Source organism: Chiloscyllium plagiosum, unplaced genomic scaffold (assembly GCF_037043375.1).
Source record: "Chiloscyllium plagiosum isolate Xiang-an unplaced genomic scaffold, Cpla_swu_hap1 HiC_scaffold_33, whole genome shotgun sequence".
NCBI lineage: Eukaryota > Metazoa > Chordata > Chondrichthyes > Orectolobiformes > Hemiscylliidae > Chiloscyllium > Chiloscyllium plagiosum.
In genome coordinates this window covers 6,200,127-6,222,540 of record NW_028270171.1, presented here as the reverse complement: position 1 = coordinate 6,222,540, position 22,414 = coordinate 6,200,127, and the positions used below count along the sequence as shown (strand labels likewise).

The window sequence follows — 22,414 nt, the reverse complement described above, 5'->3', positions numbered from 1 at the left end:
CCAGTACAGCCCAAGACACAGTGTGCATGGTTGGAGATATCTAGATAGTTACTGCTTCACCAGTCACTACCAAACTACCCCTGCTCCTCAATACCCCACCAGTCACAGTGAAACCCCTCCTTTCCCTCCACCCACCAAACCAACCCTTCAGTCATCAAACTACCCACCCAACCCCCAATCCCCCTCTCCCCACCAGTTACCAACTCCCCTCCCTCCCTGGTCACCATCCCACCTCAGGTGAAATCACATCTTGTTTCCCTTCAGTCACTACTGTCAATAATAAAAAAAAGAGAACAAACAGCTGGGAGTCCCACAGACCAGGGCCCCGAGACCCTGAAGATAGCCCTATTGAAATGAGCCACTGAATGATGAGGGAGGAAGAGCCCAGCAAGAGCCAGTGAAGGAGGTAGTCATGGCCTAAGCCACTCAATAGAAGGACCAAGGAAGTAAGCTATTACTGAAAAGGCAGGCACATTGCCCAAGCTTTTCACCTTGCGCTGATCAAGACAAATGCAAAAATGCCAAATTTTAAACAAACAGTCAGAACACTAGAACGTTAAACTACATCCACTGTAGGGAAAAGCAACACCTGCAGTGGGAGAAAGCAACACAAACTGCACCAACATTAAATCTGTAGAAGAAATTATTACGACCGTTTGAAAATTTGACATCCTGCATTTGCCCTGATGTGGCAACATGCCTCACTTTTCAGTGACATTTCAAGGTCTGTATCATCAAGTGACTGATCAAAGTTGTAGCTTCCAAAGATGTACAAGATAGAATGGATGAGAGAAGAGTCCATTATCTCACACAGCAGGGTGTAGCAGCATGGCTGGGATGATTAACCTAACTAATCACCAATCCTTCATGTGGCATTTACATTCATCTGTTTTAAAAACAAGAGGGAGTCCCTGTTGCTTTGTCAAACTCTGACAGAAACCTGATATGCAAAGCAACTGCTCGACTCTGTGGGACCCAATTCTGATTCAGGACAAACATTTTCACGCTCTCATAACAAAGAATGAGTGGGAATAAACTGACTACACTCCACTCTCCCTGCCCCCCAAACCAGGGAGCTGAACATATTGAACAGTCCAAAACCAAGTTGCTATCGTGATGACCCACATGAGGTGACCAATAGGCATCTTTGAATAAATGGAAGAGCAAATAAGCACACGGGTGTCACTGGGCAAAAATGGTGTCAGTCCAAGATAGTAACAAAGTGATGCCCTGTATACACAGAATGAAGTGGGTCCTCAAAAGACCTCTATAGCTCCTCAGAACCCAGAGGGATAATGCTACAGAGCACTGGAGGAGTCTGCACTTTCACTGGAAAAAGGATCAGAATGCAAGGGGCTTTGAAATCTCATGATTTCACAGAAGCAGTTTTGGGCAGAAAAATCATTACTGCTTAAAACCCCCTGGCAAACCAGCTTAGACCTCAGCTCTACTGAGAGAAAAGAACTGCACAAACATACCAAGATTGTGTTTGTTCAGCAAGGCAAGGGTTACAGAACTGTAGCCAGGTCACGGTCAAGCAGGAGGGGAGTCAGTAGGAATGAGCTACATCAATTTCCTTTACATTTTTCTAAATCAGGCCCACGCAAATTTAAAAAGAAACAAAAAAAAAATAAGTGGGGAAAGGGACATTGTCTCGGACATGGTGTGGGCGAATGCCCCTTCTGTTTGGAGAACATACTACACAGCTTCAGCAAAGCCCACTCGATTACTGGCACGGTCGAAGACTGTGTAATAGCAGCCAATGAAAACGTCGCCCAAAATCCAGAGTGGCCCAGCTGGAGGAGGGATGTTCATGCCCATGAATCCACTGAGGCATAGGGTTTGGCCAAACTTGCTGATCTGCAGAGAGAAAAAGACAGGGGGAAAAAAAAAAATTAGGGAAGACCAGGAAAACCAAAATAACTGCAGATACTGGAAAAGCTCAGCAGGTCTGGCAGCATCTGCGGAGAGAAATCAGAGTTAATGTTTTGGATCAAGTCACTCTCCCTCAGTTCTGAATATTGAGCTGCAAGTCCATAAGCCCTAGTTAGGCCACACTGTTCAGTTCCAAGAAAGGGGCACTCTAGCCGAAATGTCAACTGATTTCTCTCCACAGATGCTACCAGACCTGTGGCGCTTTTCCAGTAACTTCTGGTTTTTTTCCCCTTTTTAAAGAGGGATTATAATCATAGACCAATCTCAGTGAATAAGAAATAGTCACTCCCATTAGTAAATCCCACTAGTGGTGGAGGTAGGACATGAGTGAAAGCAGGGGAGGTTCAACAGGATAATGGTGCCATCATTAGAACGATCAACTCAGAACTCTAACCTCTATGATTAGAGAGTCTGAATCCTACCATGGAACATGGTGAGCTCTGAATGCACAAAATCTTAGCATCAAAATGCCAGGCTAATAAACATCCCATCTGGATCATGAATGCCCTTTAAGGTAGGAGATCTGCCAGCCTTATAGTCAGGGATGTGGTTGCCTTCTGGGCAAACTAGGGATGGAAAATAAATACCTGGCCCATTAAGTTTACAGTGACTAAAGAGCATCCCCCACAGACCTAGCCCCCTGCCCTATCCCAGTAACCCTGTATTTCCAATGACTAGCCCATCAATCCTGCACATCCCTGGACACTGCAGGTAATTTAACATGGCCAATCCACCAAACCGGTACATCTTTGGATTGTGGGAGGAAACTGGAGGAAAACCACTGACAGGGAGAACATGCAAACTCCACAAAGTCACCTGAGGCTGGGTCCCTGGTACTGTGAGGCAGCAGTGCTAACCAAGTGTGCCATCCTTCAGTCACTGGTCATTTTGCACACTGACTAAACAGGGACAAACTGGTGTTAAATATATCCAGCATTCCTTCACTTTGTCTGCCTTGTTTTGCCAAAAAAGGCACTCACCAGTTCAAGTCAATACAGGCTCCTGAAATTGTGTACAGAGTCTAGGACACACTCCCAGGACAGTACCAAAGGAGTGCAGGACAGCTGGAGATGTAGCCCTTGCGCAGGAGACATGAAACTGAAGCGATTTCAGTCCATTTGAGTGACGAAGTACTGCGAAACAGTTGAAAGAAGCACAAGGGACCTGTCCCAGGCAACATTGGTGCTGGTTCCAAAGACAAACAGTACAGAAACAGAGGACATTACAGCACAGTACAGGCCTTTTGGCCCTCTAGTTGCACAGGTCAGTCCACCAATCCGAAGCCCATCTAACCTACACTATTCCATTCGCATCCATATGCCTATCCAGTGACCATTTAAATATCCTTGAAGTTGGCAAGTCTACTACTGTTGCAGGCAGTGCATTCCACACCCGAGTAAAGAGACTACCTCTGACATCTGTTCTATATCCATCACCCCTCAATAAAGCTATGTCCCCTCATGCTAGCCAAAGGAAAAACACTGTCCATCCTATCTAATCCTCAGATTATCTTATGTCTCAATTAAGTCACCTCTTAACCTCTCTAATGAGGACAGCCTCAAGTCCCTCAGCCTTTCCTTGTAAGACCTTCCCTCCATACCAGGCAACATCTTAGTTAATAGCCTCTGAACTCTTTCCAAAGCTTCCACATCCTTCCTATAATGCAGTGACCAGAAATGTACGCAATACTCCACATGTGGCCGCACTAGAGTTTTGCACAACTGCAGCAGGACCTCATGACTCCAAAACTCAATCCCTCTACCAATAAAAGCTGACACACCCTTGAAAGGCAACTTTCAAGGATCTCTGTACATGAATAGAGATCTCTCTGCACATCTACACTACCAAGAATCTTACCATTAGCCCAATACTCTGTATTCTTGTTGTTTCTTCCAAAGTGATTCACCTCACTTTTCCCCACATTAAAAACTTCATTAGCCACCTCTAAGCCCAGCTCTGCAACTTCTCTATGTCTCACTGTAACCTACAACATACTTCATCACTATCCACTATTCCACCAAACTTAGTGTCATCTGCAAATTCACTACGTCCTCATCCAGAGCACTTATAAAAGTGACCAACAGCAGTGGCCTGAAAACAGATCCTTGCAGCACATCACTGGTAACTGAATTCCAGGATGAACATTTCCCATCAACCACCCTCGGTCTTCTTTCAGCAAGCCAATTTCTGATGCACTGTTAAATCACCCTCAGTCCCATGTCTCCCATGTTTTGGGCAACAGCCTACAGTAGGGAAACCTTATTAAATGCCTTACTGAAATCCATATACACCACATCAACCATTTCACCCTCAACCACCTGTGTGGTCACCATCTCAAAAGAACGCTGAAGGTTTGAGAGAGACAACCTACCCTTCACAAAACTGTTGACTATCCCTAATCAACATATACCTTTCTGGATGATTATAAATCCTCTAATCTTTTCCAACACGTTATCCACAACCAAAGTAAGGCTCACTGGTTCTACTCCCCTTCAAGGGGACAACATTTGCTATCTTCCAGTCTTCTGGCACTATTCATGTAGACAATTACAACAAAGATCAAGCCAAAGATCTGCAATCTCCCTTGCTTCCCAGAGAATCCTAGGATAAATCCATCCCATCCTTCAGTCGAACACATTCACACCAATCAGGTTTCCCAAATTATACTAGTCCCATTTGCCTGCATTTGGCCCATATCCCTCTAAACCTTTCCTATCCATGTACATGTCCAAATGCCTTTTAAGTGTTCTAACCGTACCTACCTCTGGGAGCTCATACCATACACCTACCACCCAACGTGAAAAAGTTGCCCCTTGGGTCCCTTTTAATATCTTTCCCCTCTCACCTTAAACTGAAACCCTCTAGTTTTGGCCTCCCCTACCCTGGGAATAAGACCTTAGCTATTCACCTTAACTATGCCCCTCATGATTTTACCTCAAACAAACAAAGGTCACCCCTCAACCTCTGATGCCCAGGGGAAAGAAAGAGTGCCCCAGTCTATCCAGCCTCAAACCCCCTAGTCCCAGCAACAGCCTTGTAAACATTTTTCTGCACCATTTATAGTTTAACACCCTTCCTATAGCAGGGTGACAAATTCTTAAGTTATGCTGAAAAAAGTGACTAGATGGCAAAGCTTTTGTTATGCATTCATCAGGGCAGATACAAGAATAGCAAGCTTCAAAACAATTTATACCACAGGAGGAAAGGGTGCTGGTTGGTTGGAATTACCTGGCATTTGGAAAGCCTATTACTCTGTGGTGCTTTGGCATAGTAACACTCTAGCCAATCGGAGCAGACTTACCCACAAATGATTATGACAATGTGTCAATGTTCATAATCATAGGAACAGAAGTAGGCCAGTGTTCAATTCCAACTATTTAGAAATTGTACTTAAAAGTTCACACCACTTGCTACGTTGAGGTTTGGACAGGTGTCCTTTAAGGGACAATGGAATGCTGGTCTTTATTATCCAGAGGACTGGAGTGTAAGGATGAAGAGGTTTGCTACAAAACCCTGGTTAGACTCCACTTGGAACATTGAGCAAATCTGGGCACCACACCTTAGGAAAGATATACTGACCTTAGAGAGTACGATATAGGTTTACAAGATTGATAGGAGAAAGTGAGGACTGCAGATGCTGGAGATCAGAGCTGAAAATGTGTTGCTGGAGAAGTGCAGCAGGTCAGGCAGCATCCAAGGAGGAGAATCGACATTTCGGGCATGAGCCCTTCTTCAGGAAGAAGATTACAAGATTGATACCTGGACTTCACGGGTTAAGTTATGTGGAGGTTATAGAAATTACTAATTGCTGGAAAAAAACTCGTCTGTAGAAGGGTCACTGAAACATTAACTCTTTGCACAGATGCTGCCAGACCTGGTGAGATATTTTCCCAGCAATTTGTTTCCAGCATCCTCAGTTCTTTGGGGTTTTTCTTTTGTAAAATACAAATTAGCCCTGCTTTCTCAAGCTTAGGGAGTGAATGAGTGGCTTGATCAAAGTCTTCAAAGATATCAACAAGAAAAGACAAGGTAGATAAAGATAAACCATTTCTACAGGTTAGGAATTCTAGAACTAGAGGCATAGTCTGAGAATTAGGGCCAGACCACACAAAGAATGGTAGAGGTTTGTCTTTTCTTGTTGATACCTCAGTCTTCAAGGTAGAGGTTTAGAATTTTCTTCCACAAACAGTGTGGATATTAGATGAACTGCCAATTTTGAAATCAAAGATAGATCAATTTTGTTAAGGTATAAGGGATATGGGCCAAAGGCATGTATGGAGTTAGGCCACAGCTGATCCATGATCTCAGGGAATGGTTGAAGACTCAAGAGGCTAAGTGGCCTACTCCTGTTCCTATGATTATCCTGTCAGAAGTCACATGACCAGGTTATGTTCCAACTGGTTGATGTGAAATCACAAGGTATTGGAGTATTGCTCATTTGTCACCTGACCTATTGGTGTCATGTGACTTCTGAGTTTGTCCACTTCAGTCCAACTCCAGTGCCTCCACATCATAATTAGCCTTGGATGGAGTCCAGAGAGATCAAGATGCCACCCCTCCCCTTATCGCTGCTTTATCATGGACAACATGTCCATCACATATGACAGGGGTGACCTGTTGGATGCAATGCTTCATAGAGTCAGTCATACAGCACAGAAACAGACCCTTGGGTCCATCCAGCCCATGCCAACCATAGTCCAAACAAAACTAGTCCAACTGCCTGTTCCTGGCCCATATCCCTTCAAACCTTTCCTCTTCATGCCCTTATCCAAAGGTCATGGAAACCCTAACAAACCACCTTCCATGTAAAAGATTTGTTTTTTTTTTTTAAAAAAGTCTCTCCTTAAATGTGTCCTCGGTCTTGAAATCCCCCATCCTGGAGGAAAGACAGCAACCATAACTATCTATATCCCTCATGATATTGTGAACTTATACAAGGTCAACTCTCAACCTCCTACACTCCAGCCAGCCATTCTTCATAACTCAAACCTTCCATTCCTAACACCTTAGTAAACCTCTTCAGTTTGATAATATCCTTCCTACAACAGGGCAACCAGAACTGGACACAGTCTCCAGAAGAGGCTTCAAAGCCCTTTTCTCTTTCTTAAGAGACAGATGCCAAATGCAGAGCTACTAACTTGCTTTCAGAGTTGCTGATTAATGTTAAACTACAAAGACCAACCAGTGAAAGGCAGCAGCTCACTCACCTTCATCACATACTGCTCTCCTGTCAGGGTGAATTCTTTACCGCCCAGCTTGAAGGTGACAACAGGCAGATTGGGAATCTTCGTACAGTCGATCAGGTACTGTGGAGAATTCACATCAATTGTCAGGGCAAGTTTCAGATCAAGTACAGCCACATCAGTAACCGTGGTCAGGAGAGACAAACTTTCATTTCTATACTACCGCTCCGTTAGCACAGCTCTGCAGTCTATGAAGCATTTCTGAAATAAGGTGGTGAGACCATGTAGCAGAAATGTCATTGGGCTAGTCACCCAGGAAAGTGGGCTCAAATCCCACCATGGCTACAAGGAAAATCAGAGTTAAAAATCAATAAATCTGAAATATAAAGATAGTCTCACTGTTGTAAAAATCCATCTGACTCACTCATGTCTTTCAGAAGGCAATCTGTCATCCTTACCCAGTCTGGCTTACATGATTCCAGACCCACAGCCATCCCTTAACCACCTTCTGAAAATGGCCTGTCAAGGGCAATTAGGGATGGGAAATAAATGCTGCCCTTATCACCAATGCCTACAGCCCATGAATAAATAGAAGGGACAAATAACAGAAAAAGTACTTCTGCTGCAAAGTTGAGAATACAGAACTCAGTGGGAACTTCCTGTGAGTGAACTAACAGGAAAGAAGTTTAAAAAAAACGACCAAATAACTGTTTAGAAGTTCATGGAGGAACAAATTTGGTCAGAAAACTTCAGTTCTTTGAATAGTGTCTGTGGTATTCTTTATGTCCCTTTGAGGGAGCAAATACCCCAGAGTTTAGTATCGCATCTGAAAGGAAGACCCTGAGGGGTACAAGGTGTTAGAACTGATTATGTCCATCTCTTGACTCTCTTCTCTCCCCCCCCCCCCCCCCCCCCAACTTTGAAAAACCTCACTTCCATCATTACATCAGCAAGCATACCCATTCTAATACCTTTCCAAACCAACTGGAAAGCGAATGGAAATATTCTAATTACCCAAGTGCATCTTTCTGCAATTTGCACTGTAGGGATTTGAGCAGATAGACGGAGGATTCCAGCTCTGTCCTAGAGGCTCCAGGAAGTTGAGATTAACTTCAGGGAATGCTGCATGTGCAACAGTAAAAACAGATTTGTTTTCCTTAACATTTATTTATGTATGTAAAGAAATCCAACGTTAATGTTAAGGACTCCTTAAAAGTATATAAATGAATAAACGTTAAGGAAAACAATTGCATTTTCACTGTTGCACTTGCAGCATTCCGAGAAGTTAATCTCAACTTCCTGGAGCCTCTAAGGCCTATCGGAAGGATTTTGTGAAATTTGAAAGGGTTCAGAAAAGATTTACAAGGATGTTGCCCAAGGTTGGAGGATCTGAGCTATAGGGAGAGGCTGGGGCTGTTTTCCTTAGAGCATCACAGGCTGAGGGGTGACCTTATAGAGATTTACAAAATTATGAGGGGAATGGATAGGATAAGTTGACAAAGTCTTTTCCCTGCGGTCAGGGACTCCAGAACTAGAGGGCATAGGTTTAGGATGAGAGGGGAAAGATATGAAAGAGACCTAAGGGGCAACTTTTTCACACTGAGGGTGGTACGTATATGGAATGAGCTGCCAGAAGATGTGGTGGAGGCTGGTACAATTGCAACATTTTAAGAGGCATCTGGATTGGTATAGGATTAGGAAGGGTTTGGAGGGATATGGGCCAGGTGGGACTAGATTGGGTTGGGATATCTGGTCGACATGGACGGGTTGGACCAAAGGGTCTGTTTCCATGCTGTACATCTCCATGCCTGATGCCAGCTCTGTCCATCTGCTCAAATCCCTACAGTACCAATTTCAGTAGCACATATACTAAAACTGGAATCAGAATACCTGTATGGCCCCCACACAAGGATGCCCTGTAAAATATAGTTGGTTAGCTCAGTGTTCTGGATGGCCAGCTTGTGGTGCAGAGTGATGCCCATGGTGCAAACTCAGTGCCCACACCTGCAGAGGTCAACATGAAGGTCATGTCTTTGCAACCTCACCCACATGTGGGAGCGGGCCATTCAGCCCACAGAGTCCACACCGATCCACCCTCCAACCCTATCCCCATAATTCTACATTTCCCAAGGCTAACCCACCTAGCCTTCACATCCCTGGACACTGGTTGACAATTTAACATGGCCAATCCACCTTAGTCCAAAAATGTGCAGGTTGTGGGAGGAAACCCAAGCAGACACAGGGAGAATGTGCAAACTCCACAGACAGACAGTAACAAGGATGGAATCGAACCTGGGTCTTTGGTGCTGCAAGACAGCTATTAAAAAAAAGTCCACAGCGTCTCTCAAACTCCCATTGTCAGCCCTCATCTCTCACTATACTGAGAAGAAATACACTGTCATACCAAACTGCACAATGATGGAGGAGCTCTTTGGCAGTCTGAAGTGAGTTAGACTCAAGAATCATGAGGAGGATCAGAGCTCCTGAGGTAAACTCCATCCTCACCCTGCACTGACTCTCGCTCTACCAAAAACAGGGAATTATTAACTGGTCAGTGAGGTGGAATTTCAGACTGATATGAAGGTTTTGCATTTGCAACATGCGGGGTATAGGACAGCACTAGAGAGGGAGCAGAGGAAGTTCACCAGGATGTTGCCAGATGGGAGAGTTTCAGTGGTGAGAGATTGATAGACTGAGGTTGTTTCTCTTGAAAGAGAAGAGAAAGAGGGGACACGGATAGGGTAGATAAGAAGAAACTTTTACACAGATTGCTGGAAAAGGTCAGCAGGTCTAGCAGCATCTGCTAAGAGAAAGCAGAGTTTCGGGTCCAGTCACCATTCCTCAGGACCAAGAGGGTCACTCGACGCATGTTAACTCCGATTTCTCTCCACAGATGTTGCTAGACTTGATCTTTTCCAGCAATTTTCATTTTTGTTTCCGATTTACAGCATCCACAGTTCTTTCCATTAAAGAATGAACTTTTCTTTGTATTAATGGACAACTGGACGGGGGAAGTAGGCATATACTTAAAGTGAGGGGGCAGGAGGTTTAGAGATGACGTGAAGGAAAATATTTTTCACCCAGAGGGTGGTGGAAATCTGGACCTCACTGCCTGTGAGGTAGAGGCAGAAACTCTCAACATTTAAAGTGTGTTACTGTGACAACTAAATGCTGCAAGATCAAAGTTGAATAGTGAGGTGCTCATTTTTTGACTGGTGTACAACTGATGGGCCGAAGGGCCTTTTCTCTAAGCAGTAGATCTCAATGACTCTGGTTGCAATGATGGTGTAATTCAGCATAGAGTGTCTTCAGGATGCACTCTGTCCACTATTTTGCACAAGAGTTTGCAAACTTGTTTGAAACCGCTCACATAAAGCCACTCTAGACATTTCATTATATTGAAGGAGCTATATGAAGAAAGCAGTTATTGATCAGCGATTAATTGCATCCACACCTCTCCCTGAATCAAAGGCACCGCTCCAATAACTTTGTGAAGAGCTCTTATCTCTTCCACTGGCCCGACAATAAGTGACGTTCCAGTATCCACTATCGCCTGGCAACTGTCCTTACACAGGGTCAGCTGATTTCCTACAGTCACCCTACAGTAAAGAGCAAGAGAAAAAAGAGAACTGGGTCAGGGACACCAAACACAAAACAAAATCTGGAATTTCTCTTTTAAAATTCCTTCCACAAGGTTATGAAAGGTGCTGCGCACTTACTGGTCAGCCTTTATCTGCCAATAGGCTTGGCGGGTGACATTGAGATAGTGAAAGTCTCCAGTGTAATACTTAGAATCCACGCCTCCCAGCAGCAGCTCCCCTCCAGGCTGTGTGCTCACATTCCTCAAACACAAACACAAAGCAGCTTGGAAACAGCACCAAAATTACCATTTCCATTTTTAAACACAGGCAGAGTGAATAGATTCACGATACGCGAGGGGGTGAAAAACCAAATCAGGGTGAAGTGAGTGGGAAGTGGAACAGTACATCAAGATGTGTCAAGGGGCTGAGCAGCCAGGGGAAAAAAAAAACGACAGAGGGGCCAGAATAGAGAGAGAGAGCACACATACAGATCTCACCGGTTCAGGTAGAAAGAGAAGATATTTTTCTCCAGCTGCTTTTGTTTCATCATGTTGTCAAAGACAGGCAGGACACCATCGATAGATATCGCGGGATAGCCCATGCCGAGGATCCCATCGAATTTTGCCACAACAAATACAATTCCAGGCTGTTTAACCGCCTCCCCAAAAACCTGCTTTGGAGTCACCATGTCACCAATCTATAATTTAAAAAAAAAATCAAAAGCAACAAACAAGATCACAGCTCTGCTGAGCACAAGTGGGACTCATGTTCAGAATAGGGCGGGGGAGAAGACAGGGCCAGTCAGCCTGCACTTACTCAGACCTGACTTTCAAACATTTTCCAGCAGGAGACACTGGATAGCAATCAGGAAAAAAAGAGAGGCAAGAGACAGCTCTATCAATTAAAAAGCAATACTCAGGCCACTGGAGTGCTCAAGATGAAACAGATTTGCAAGAGGATTGGTAAATTCACATTTATTCATCATGATCAACTCCAATGTAATTCAAAACTTGCTAATTCAGAGAACCACTCCATCTGTCCCCACACTTTATTTGGGTTGGTGACCCTTTTAATTGGAGTAAGTGATGTTGACAGTGTTTTTCAAGATTTGTTTCAGTAACTCCATAGCATTGACAACAAACAAGTACAGTACAGGGTTTGATACAGAGTGAAGTGCTATAGTCTACTCTTTTATACAGAATGTAAAGTTCCCACTACTCTTTTGAACTGAAAGAAAGCTCTAAAAATTTTAAAGCTAAAAGTAAAGCTCCCTCTGTAGTGTCCCCAAACACAAACTCAGGACTTGTACAGTACAGGGTTAGATACTGACTAAAGCACCTTCTACTCAAAACTGAAAGTAAAAAACTCTGTATTCTTAAAGTTTAAAGTTTACTACTCTTTCAAAAGGCAACTGAAAAGTAAAGCTCCCTCTACACTATTCCCCCATCAAACACTCCCAGGACAGGGACAGATACACATTAGATTACACAAAGCCTCTTGAAGGGCTTAATGCTATCATGCAAAGAGCAGGGATTTTTTCTGGTTACCCTGAAATAAATATTTCTCAGCCAACACCTTGTTTGCACCTATCTCGCTGCAAGCACTGCTTCTCAATTATAATATTTTAAATGTGTTTCATTTGCTTTGAAATATCCCAAGATTGTCAAGCAGCACTTTTCCAATGTCAGAAACAAAAGTGTCGGTGAAACTCTGTTGGTGGACACAGAAACGGAGTTAATGTTAACTGTCTGTTTTTATTCCTAGTTTTGAATGTATTTTGCTTCTCTTCAAAATATCATGTCTCTTCTCCTTTAAAAAGGGTCTGGAATGACATATGCCTGGGAAGGATAGTGTGCAGCAAATTCCAGTCAAGCTGCTCAATATCTATGGCCCCAGTATCTATTTACCATCTTCAAGACTAGTCAAATAAAAAGGTTTCTGATGGAGATTATGCCTGAAACATCGACTCTCCTGCTGTCACATTAATCCAATTGTCCAGTTTCAGATTAGTGTGGAAACAGGCCCTTTGGCCCAACAAGTCCACACCAACCTGCTGAAGCGCAACCCTATTCCCCTACATTTACCCCTTCACCTAACACTACAGGCAACTTAGCACAGCCAATTCACCTAACCTGCATTTTTGTAGTGTAGGAGGAAACCCATGCAGACACGGGGAGAATGTACAGACTCCACACAGTCAGTCGCCTGAGGCAGGAATTGAACCCAGGTCTCTGGCGCTGTGAGGCAGCAGTGCTAACCACTGTCACTGTGTCACCTCGGATGCTGCCTGACCTGCTGTGCTTTTCCAGCCCCACACAACTGATCTCCAGCATCTGCAGTCCTCACTTTTTTCTCGATTCATATTATGTCAAGAATACAGGAACATTAAAGAGGATGGAGGACAGACTGAGCAGGGAATTCTTCACACAGTTGTAAGGTTGATGTCAGCACCCAATTAAAGGACACGTGATGGGAAGATGGACCAGTTTCATATTCTGAACAGAAAAAGGTCTCTTTACAGCAGATTTATGCATCAATAGGATGTCAAATGTAATGTCAGGTTCTCAATACGATTGGTGCTGTAGATGCTAATCAACTGGATAAAGCAAAGCAGTGGTCAATCTGTCCCAATAGTAGCATCGGCTGCACTTACTGTTAGAGAATCTTGGCTGAGGAATCCTGAAAGGCTCCCAGAGCCATAGCGAATAGCAAACTCTGTATCATTCTTCACATATGTGCTCGACAAGCTTGATTTGTACTTGTGGTGAATCCCTACACAGGAGGAAACAGAACACAAACACATGAACTTCCCACGCACGATGCTCTTTACCCAATATAAAAAGTACAGGGGAGCCACTCTGACATTGCACAGGGTTAGATACAGAGTAAAGCTGCCTTGATCTCTTAAACCAATGGGAAAAGAAAGCTCCCTCAACCCTGTCCCCAAAACACTCCCAGGACAGGGACAGTTTGGGGTTAGATACAGAGTAAAGCTCCCTCTGTGCTACTCCCCATTAAACACATCCAGGACAGGGGCAGCACAAGAATTAGACGCAGAGTAAAATTTCCTCTACACAAACTAGAAGTATTGCTCTCTCTACTCTTAACTGAAAGTCAAGCTCTCAAAATTGTCCCCAAACACCCCCTAGGACAGGCATGGGTTAGATAAAGTATGAAGCTCCCTCTACTTTAAAGAAAAGAGAGATAAAGAAGCTCCCTCAACACCACCCCAATCAAACACTCCAGGGACAGGAACAGCGTGGGGTTAGAAAACAGAATAAGGTTCCCTCTACTCAAACTGAAAAATAAAATCTCCCTCTATATGGTCCCCAAACTCCCAGGACAAGGAGAGCACGGGATTAGGTACAGAGTAAAGCTCCCTCTACACTGTTCAGCACTCTCCATGAATTCTCAAATCAATGCTTCCTATGATTAGGCCATGTAGGCGGTTGCCAAGTAAAGTAGCAGCTCATTTCAAAGAATTCCAGAGATCAAGAGCAAATGCTGGTCTAAGCAGCAAAGTACATATCCTGACAACTAGATATTTAAAAAAGGTCCACAAGTTTTCTTCAAGCTCAGCAAGCTAATTTATACAGACTTATTAACCTAAGCTACAAATCTTAAATATCACAGATGATATTAAAAAAGTTGATTGGAGCACTCCTGCTCTTTACTCACAGCAGGCGATGTCAAAAAAGGAGCAGCGGGAAGATGGAACCCAGAGGTTGGATGACCCAGTGTCGAAGACCACAGTGAACAGCTGTGGTGGGGTGCCGAGACCAATCTTACCATAATACTGAGCCTGAAAGACAGGAGCATTGGGTGAGAGAAATCTGCACAAAACGAGTAGGCAAATACTCAAACCCAGCTGACACCCTGTCGCATTCTAAATGACAGCCTCACACCCCCCCCACCTTCACTGTTCCCTCAAGTAGCCAAGTCCTCCATGCACAAGTCCCGGGTGATACTGGACCAGGAGTTGCATCAAATGATACCACTTCAATGATCTTTCCTCTACTCAGAAAGGTCAGAATTGGGACCATCAACAGATTAGATTCCCTACAGTATGGGAACAGGCTCTTCGGCCCAACAAGTCCACACTGACCCTCTGAAGAGTAACCCACCCAGACCCATTCCCCTACTCTATATTTACCCCTGACTAATGCACCCAACTGTGGGCAATTTAGCATGGACAATTTACCTGACCTGCACATCTTTGGATTGTAGGCGGAAACCAGAGCACAAGGAGGAAACCCACAGACACTGGGAGAATGAGCAAACTCCACAGACAGTCACCTTCAGCGGGAATCGAACCTAGATCCCTGGAACTGAGGCAGCAGTGCTAACCACTGAGCCACTGTGCCTAGTAGTCAACATTTATCCAGTCCTATACCAACTTGTACCTCAATCCTGCAAGACCTGGACAACATCCAGACTTGGGCTGATAGGTGGCAAATACTCTTCACACCACATGATTGTGGGTCAGTGACCATCTCAAGAATCTAACCCTTACCTGATGTTCAATGGTACTACCAACATCTGTGGTTTACTGAACCAGACTAGCTATAAAACACTGCAGCTATTAAGGGCAACTCAGAGGCAAGGAATTCTGACATGTGTAACTCACCTGTTGTTGATCATGGACAGGCATTGAGGAGACAAGGCATGTCAGGAGTGGGAGATCGTGATCTCCAGCATCTGCAATCCTCAAAGTTGAAGAGTGTGGTACTTGAAAAGCACAGCTGGTCAGGCAGCATCCAAGGAGCAGAAGAGTCAACATTTCTGATGAATAGCTTTGCCTGAAACGTAGACTCTCCTGCTCCTCGGATGCTGCCTGACCAGCTGTGCTTTTCCAGCACCACTCTCCAACACAAGTGGGAGTGTGATAGAACACTCCACTTGCTTGACTACAGCTCAAACATTCAAGCAGCTCAATATCATCCAGGACCAAGCAACCCACCTGACTGGTATATCCATCACTGACACTCAGTAGCGGCAGTGCGTGATATCTACCAGATGCACTGCAGCAAATCACCAAAGATCCTTAGACAACACGTTTCAAAACAGACCACAACTTCCATCTAGAAGGAAGAGGGCAGCAGATACATGAGAACACCACCCCCTGCCAGTTCCCCACCAAGCCCCTCACCATCTTGATTTGGAAATATAATCACCATTCCTTCAGTGTCACTGGGTCAAAATCCTGGAATTCTGTCGCCAAGGGCATTGTGCTGTAGATTGACCCACATGAACTGCAGCAGCTCACCCCATCTTCTCCACAGCAACTGGTGGGGGAAAAGGAATAAAATGCTCGACCAGCCCATGATACCCACATTCCGTGATCTAATTCTAAAAAAGAAAATCTCGTTGTACCCTTCAGTCAGCTTCTCCATGCTCTCCTCTCCACAGACTCTGTATAGCAGAAACTAGTAACCCAAAAGTTCACCACCTCAGCCCAACACTCCACAGCAGGGTTGCCCAAGGTGAGGCTGCATTGTCAGAGGCAACACCTGAACCAGGAACTGTTCCCAAACAGTGCCCCATCACGTGCAACTTCAGATCGACAGCACATTCAAGAATGCAATTTCGGCAAATGAATCTGCCTTTCCACCCGACCAGGGAACTCTCTAGGGAAATCTTCAAGATAGGTCAACCAGGATGTGGCAGGTACAGGTGAGGGAGAGCCAGAGGACAGAGAGCAAGCAAGTGGCTGATTTGACAATCACACTCACGTCCAAGTAGTTAGTGAGTATTTCGGGAGTCTCCGCCTCCTTTTGTGGTGATTCCGTGTACTTGTCAGGGCTAGGTTCACCAGCAGCAGCAAGGCTATCAATGGAACCTGCAACTTCAGTCAGTGCCCTTCGGATGGACTGGAACTTCGTCAGTGGAATTCTGGCAGGCATAAAAACAGAAATATTCGTTTTTCTTTCATGCAACTCTCGCTATGGATCAGACCAAACTTCAATATATTCAGAGGATAGGGTCCACTCCTTAACTACCTTATTTTAAAAAGAGTAAGGTAAGGTGTTGCATTCCAGGTGCAATTGGATGCTTAAAGTTTGAGTGTTTTGATCAAAGTATGCTTTATTCAGACACTAGTGAAAATACAATAAGAAATTGGAATAACTCTTGGAAAACTTAATAGATTATTTAACCCCAAAATAGCAACCGTTCCAATAGAGTAACATCACAATCACACCCTTGGCAAAGGCAAATTCAGTAAAATAGATTGTCTCACATGCAACTTTAGCAGCAGTAAAAGAAACCCCAGGTTTTATATGTAATTGGAAAGAGTAAAAACAGCTTCCACATCCAGCTTCAAGACCCTTGCAACTGCTACTGAGAAAAAAACCTAAAATCCTGGTTCTGTAGGAACCTGACCCCACCTATTCAGGGTGCTTCAACTGTTCCAATTATTATATAAAAAAACCCCAAGACTGTACCTCGGCTCAGAGTAGATTACTAGGCACCTCTCAACCCTCCTTCACTTAAAAGAAAAAACAGGACAAAATACATCCCCTAAAGCCACAGTATTGTCACTCTATACCACCCTCTGACAGACTCCAGCTGGAGAGTAGGAACAAGCCAAAAACTTTCCATCCAAACCAAGAGCCACAAACAATTAATCAACTATCCCACAAAGGTCTCACAGCTGAACCCAGATCCTACCTTCACCCAATGCAGGACCCCTGACCTACTCTTTGTCACCCATCCCCTCCCCTGTAAGGCTATTTCACTAGTACACTGGGAGGTTGCACTGTAGGGACAGGTAATGACAGAGTGGTAATATCAGTGGGCTTTTAATCCGTAGGCCAAGCCCAACAATAGGTCATTGGTTCAAATCCTTCCTCAGTAGGTGGTAAGAATTCAAAAATCAATTCGAAGTGCCCCCTCCCCCCCACTTTTTTTCTCCACTGACTATGTGCAAATGCCTTAAAAGGTAATCAATTGGAAAACATGGGTGACTTACTGATGAATAGTTAAAAACAAAAAGCCATTGATTTGGTGGTGGGAAAGCTGTTCAGCTAAGATAGATAACACTTTCTAAAAATCTGGATAACCCCCAACCCCTCAGTCTGCATTACTTTTATTGGGATTTCTACATGAAGAATTCAACAGGTAATAGATAAAAGAAAACATGGGCAGCACGGTGGCACAGTGGTTAGCACTGCTGTCTCAGCGCCAGAGACCTGGGTTCAATCCCCACCTCAGGCGACTGACTGTGTGGAGTTTGCACGTTCTCCCCATGTCTGCGTGGGTTTCCTCCGGGTTCTCCGGTTTCCTCCCACAGTCCAAAGATGTGCAGGCCAGGTGAATTGGCCATGCTAAATTGTCCGTAGTGTTAGATAAGGGGTAAATGTAGGGGTATGGGTGGGTCGCGCTTCGGCGGGTTGGTGTGGACTTGTTGGGTCGAAGGGCCTGTTTCCACACTAATGTAATCTAAAATCTAATAAAAAAAAAACACCAGTGATTTGGTGACAGGGGAAAAGGTTCAGATGTATGTGAGAACATTTCTGGGACATGATAAAAAAAATTAAAGTCTGGGATGATCACCCCTTTTTCACAGCTACCTTCATCCTCCAAGACAGTACATGTTGTCCACTAGTACTTAAATGCCTTTCTTGAAGTGGGCACTGCAGGGGGAGGAATGATTTAAGGACCCCCTCATTCTGAGTTAGCACTCTCCCCTTTTCCTGCTATCTCTCACACCTTCTCGGCCTAACTGGAAACACAGGTAAGGCAGCATCCAAGCAGGAGAATCAACGTTTCGGGCATAAGCAACACATTTTTCAGCTCTGATCTCCAGCATCTGCAGTCCTCACTTTCTCCTGGAAACACAGGTAATCTATTTGTGGTAGATAATAGATGAAAAATATCACAGGTGATTTGGTGGTGGGGTAAAAAACCCTTGTGCAATAACAAAAATTGAGAGATGACACTTCCAGATTTTAAAACCAAAAAAAATTAATGAAACAAAGTTGATCTCAGTGATCATTACCATTAAACTACTGTCCATGGCAACCAATTGTTGCTAGAACCCATCTGGTTCACTAATGTCCTTCAGGAGGGAAATCTGCAGTCCTGATCCTGTCCAGCCTATATGTGACTCCAAGACCCACAGCAATGTGGTTGACTTCACTTTCTGAAATGGCCGAACAAGCCATTCCATTCAAGGGGACAGGCAAGAAATGCAGCTTTCCCAGTGACTCCCATAGCCCAAAGAATAAAGAGATTAACGGCAGAGAACAGAGGTCACACCTATTGGAAGAGGCTTGGGCTCCTCTGGGAGAGACTACAGGGCCAATCGGAGAAAATTATGAGCAGCAAACTATCTTCTGCAGGTCCCTTCCAAGCTACTCACCATCCTGACTTGGAAATATATCCCTGTCCCTTCATTGTCACTCGGTCAAAATCCTGCTACTCCTTGCCTAGGGCCAGCACGGTGGCTCAGTGGTTAGCACTGCTGCCTCACAGCACCAGGTTCAATTCCCACCTCGGGTGACTGTATGGAGTTTGCACATTCTCCCCGTATCGATGTACGTTTCCTCCATGTGCTCCGGTTTCCTCCCACAGTCCAAAGATGTGCAGATCAGGTGATCTGGCCATGGTAAATTGCCCATAGTGTTACGTGCATTAGTCAAGGGTAAATATGGGGTAGCGGAATGGGTTACTCTTCAGAGTGTTGGTGTGGACTTGTTGGGATGAAGGGCCTGTTTCCATACTGTTGGAATTCTAAACTTCTAATCTAAACATTGGACATCTACCTGCAGCAGTTCAAGGAGGCAGCTCATCCCCATATTTTTCAACAAGACAACTAGGGATGGTCATTAAGTGTTGACTTAACCAAAGAAGCACACATTCCCCGAATGAAGAAAGATGAATAATTGCATATTGCAGTGTGCTGCAACGTTTGTGGTTTAATGGTGCAACGACTCACCACAGATGGGTGCTCACTTCCTGCTTCTGGACCTTGCAAAAATAGTGACATTTTACACAATAAAGGGTGGACCACAGTGTAGGGCACAATTCTACAACAGGCCAAGACAGAGGTAATTCCCCAGGGAAAAAAAAAGTTTCTTCAGAATTCTCCCTAAGACTAAAAACATTCCCAGGGATCCCTGTCACATTCAGAGCCTTGGTGGTGACAATTTACTTTCATTTCCCACCTCTCAACAGTTCTTAAAGGCCATTAGGTCTGTGCTGACCCTTGGAGGATTTTAAAACACTCCCAAGCTGATCTCCAGAGCCCTGCATATTTTGCTTTTGCCATAATACATCCTAAATTACCTTGAACTCGCAAGTTTCTGATCGCAACAACTTTATATCCCACATCTGTCTCCCCTCCCAGGACATTTTTTGCTGGTTAGTTTATTGTGACCACCCCTCCCCCCCAACATGGTGCCTTCTCTGCCAGTGAACACAGATTTTCATTTTTGAAATCCCTCCCAACTTTCAGTTCAGAAAAAGGAAAGTCACAAGATGTTTCAACATGGACTGGAACGGATGTCAACTTATATTAAAAAAAAATCCATCATGGGGAAGTGAATAAAAAAAAATTAGCCTTAGAAAAATAAGGGAAAACTCAGAACTGGAACAGAGCATGCTGGAGAGATTATTGGACTGGGGTCTGGCACAGGCAGACTGAGCTACTGACTGCACGGTGAAGTTTATCTGTAATTTATTTCTGACTGTAGTATTTATCCTTTTAATTGCATCTTATTTCTAACTTATACTATGAACTAAGGTAATGCAGCTCATATTCCTGTTTTTGTATCTAAGATTTAGACCTGGTACTTTGTACCCAAGACAGCATCATGAGAGGCACATTGTAAATTTTTCACTGCACTCCTGTACTTGTGTACATGCAACAAATGAAGGATATTCTATCGTAAAGGCCTCATCAGCTGACAGCACCCACTGGTGAAGAAAGAAAATGTGTGAGAAGCCAAGTCCTAAAGGAGGCAAAGGGGTAAAAGCCAAAGGAGGAATTTGAACAAGAGGTGCAAGAACCTTTGCATAAACTGCCCCAAGTCAAACAATAAAATTACTGATATAGACTGCAGGAGCCAGAAAGCCTCTTGGACAGAGGAAGGACTTTGAGCTCAATACAACCTCAAGGTGAAATGGCAACATTGAGACATTTGATATGGTTCCATTAACTGAACCTTATAAACAAACAAACAAACCTTAAAAAAATTCTTGCCAAGTTCTGCTCACATTCCAGTCTGTACACAGTAAAGTTTATGTAATATTGCTTTAATTGAATACTCAGTCATTTGCAGAGACATTGCATTATAACTTTCACTCACCAGATTCCAGCCTGCGCCACACTCCCAGATAACTATTATCTAACATATGAATCCCCCAAAAGCATTGATTATATGCCAGTCTGTAACCCACTGCCAGATATCAGTTCATCTATCTCAGCCCCTCTACCCCTCAGGCTGTAACCAACTCCAGCAGTACATATTAACCACAAGGAATGAAATACATTAGTCATTAAAAACTGAAGCCTGCAACAAAGGGACAGTCAGCAATGCAAATTTCAAGTTTTTTTGTTCTATAGGTAAACTGGTCAATAATCACACAGCCACTTTATGGATGTTATTATAGATCCCCAGGACAGGCTGACCTTCATTCCCTCAGCCACAGGAAAGTAGCTCAAACACATCACCCTGATCACTGCCATTTGACATCATCTGGGTGATAAAAACCACACAGGCCCAGCAGGAGCCTATTCTCATGAAACAAGAGTTGGTCAAGTCCAGGCCCTGACTCAAACAGAACCATCCATTCGATACCATCATCCTCACCACCACCACCCTCCTATCTGAGAGAAGACAGCACCACATTCTACACAGTACAATGACTGAAGGTTAGAATTGTAACAAACCCTTACACAGAGTGGTATGGGTCTGTCTATACTCACCTGATAAGGCCATCAGAAGAAACTAGCAATGTACAAAACACAACCACCCGCACCCACCCCATTTCTGAACCACTTTAATCCACCCCAACAGCAGCAAACAACTTAAACCCTCCTGGTCACTCTCCTTGCTCTGTGTGTCTGGAGGAAGCTTCTAGATTCAACGCCAGAATGCTGATTGGGCTGTGGCTTGTGTCAATCACCAGAACTCACCAATAGAAGGGCTTTCCTCTGAGTGATCAGCTGACCTCCAGGATCATGTGATTGATCAGGAGACTGAATTGGGTCAGAGAGTTGTTTGTATTATTATTTTATTAAACAAATTACAAAAACAGTTTACAACAAACAGTTACATTTACAGCTGCATACAAGAGACAGCAGAGAGTTGTTTGTATTTTGTGCTCCAGAGAATGTTTTAACTTTGAAAATTAAATGTACACATTCCAAACATGTCTTGTATTAAAAGTGTACTGAGCATGGCAGGATTTAAAAATAATAAACTTTATGAAATATTAACTGAATGTTTTTATTTCAGGAATGGTTAGATTAGATTAGATTCGATTCCCTACAGTGTGGAAACGGGTTCTTTGGTCCAACCAGTCCACACTGACCCTCTGAAGAGTAACCACCCAGACGTATTTCCCCCTGACCAATACACCTAACACTACAGGTAATTTCCAATGGCCAATTCACCTGGCCTGCACATCTTTGGACTGTGGGAGGAAACCAGAGCTCCAAGAGGAAACACACTCAGACATAGGGAGAATGTGCAAACTCCACACAGACAA

The 22,414-nt window shown here is 44.0% G+C and overlaps 1 protein-coding gene across 1 annotated transcript; it reads right to left on the bottom strand.

Moving 5' to 3' along the window:
• Nucleotides 1-209: 209 nt before the first annotated feature.
• On the bottom strand, nt 210-21,766 carry LOC122542132 (cathepsin D-like). The gene is made up of 9 exons (XM_043679533.2): nt 21,630-21,766; nt 16,432-16,591; nt 14,378-14,501; nt 13,353-13,471; nt 11,197-11,396; nt 10,838-10,960; nt 10,573-10,717; nt 7,143-7,241; nt 210-1,860 (listed from the first exon to the last, which is right to left on the bottom strand). The coding sequence occupies exons 1-9, from the start codon at nt 21,689-21,691 to the stop codon at nt 1,699-1,701; spliced, it is 1,194 nt and encodes a 397-aa protein (XP_043535468.2). The 5' UTR covers nt 21,692-21,766; the 3' UTR covers nt 210-1,698.
• Between the last annotated feature and the right edge of the window lie 648 nt (nt 21,767-22,414).

Excerpts from the sequence above, each read along its gene's own strand:
- LOC122542132 (XM_043679533.2), bottom strand. The coding sequence starts at position 21,691 with ATGGGGTGGGTGCGGGTGGTTGTGTTTTGTACATTGCTAGTTTCTTCT. Across the intron at positions 16,592-21,629 it reads TCTTCTGATGGCCTTATCAG|AATTCCACTGACGAAGTTCC; the intron begins GTGAGTATAGAC and ends TATGCCTGCCAG. Across the intron at positions 1,861-7,142 it reads GAGAGCAGTATGTGATGAAG|ATCAGCAAGTTTGGCCAAAC; the intron begins GTGAGTGAGCTG and ends TTCTCTCTGCAG.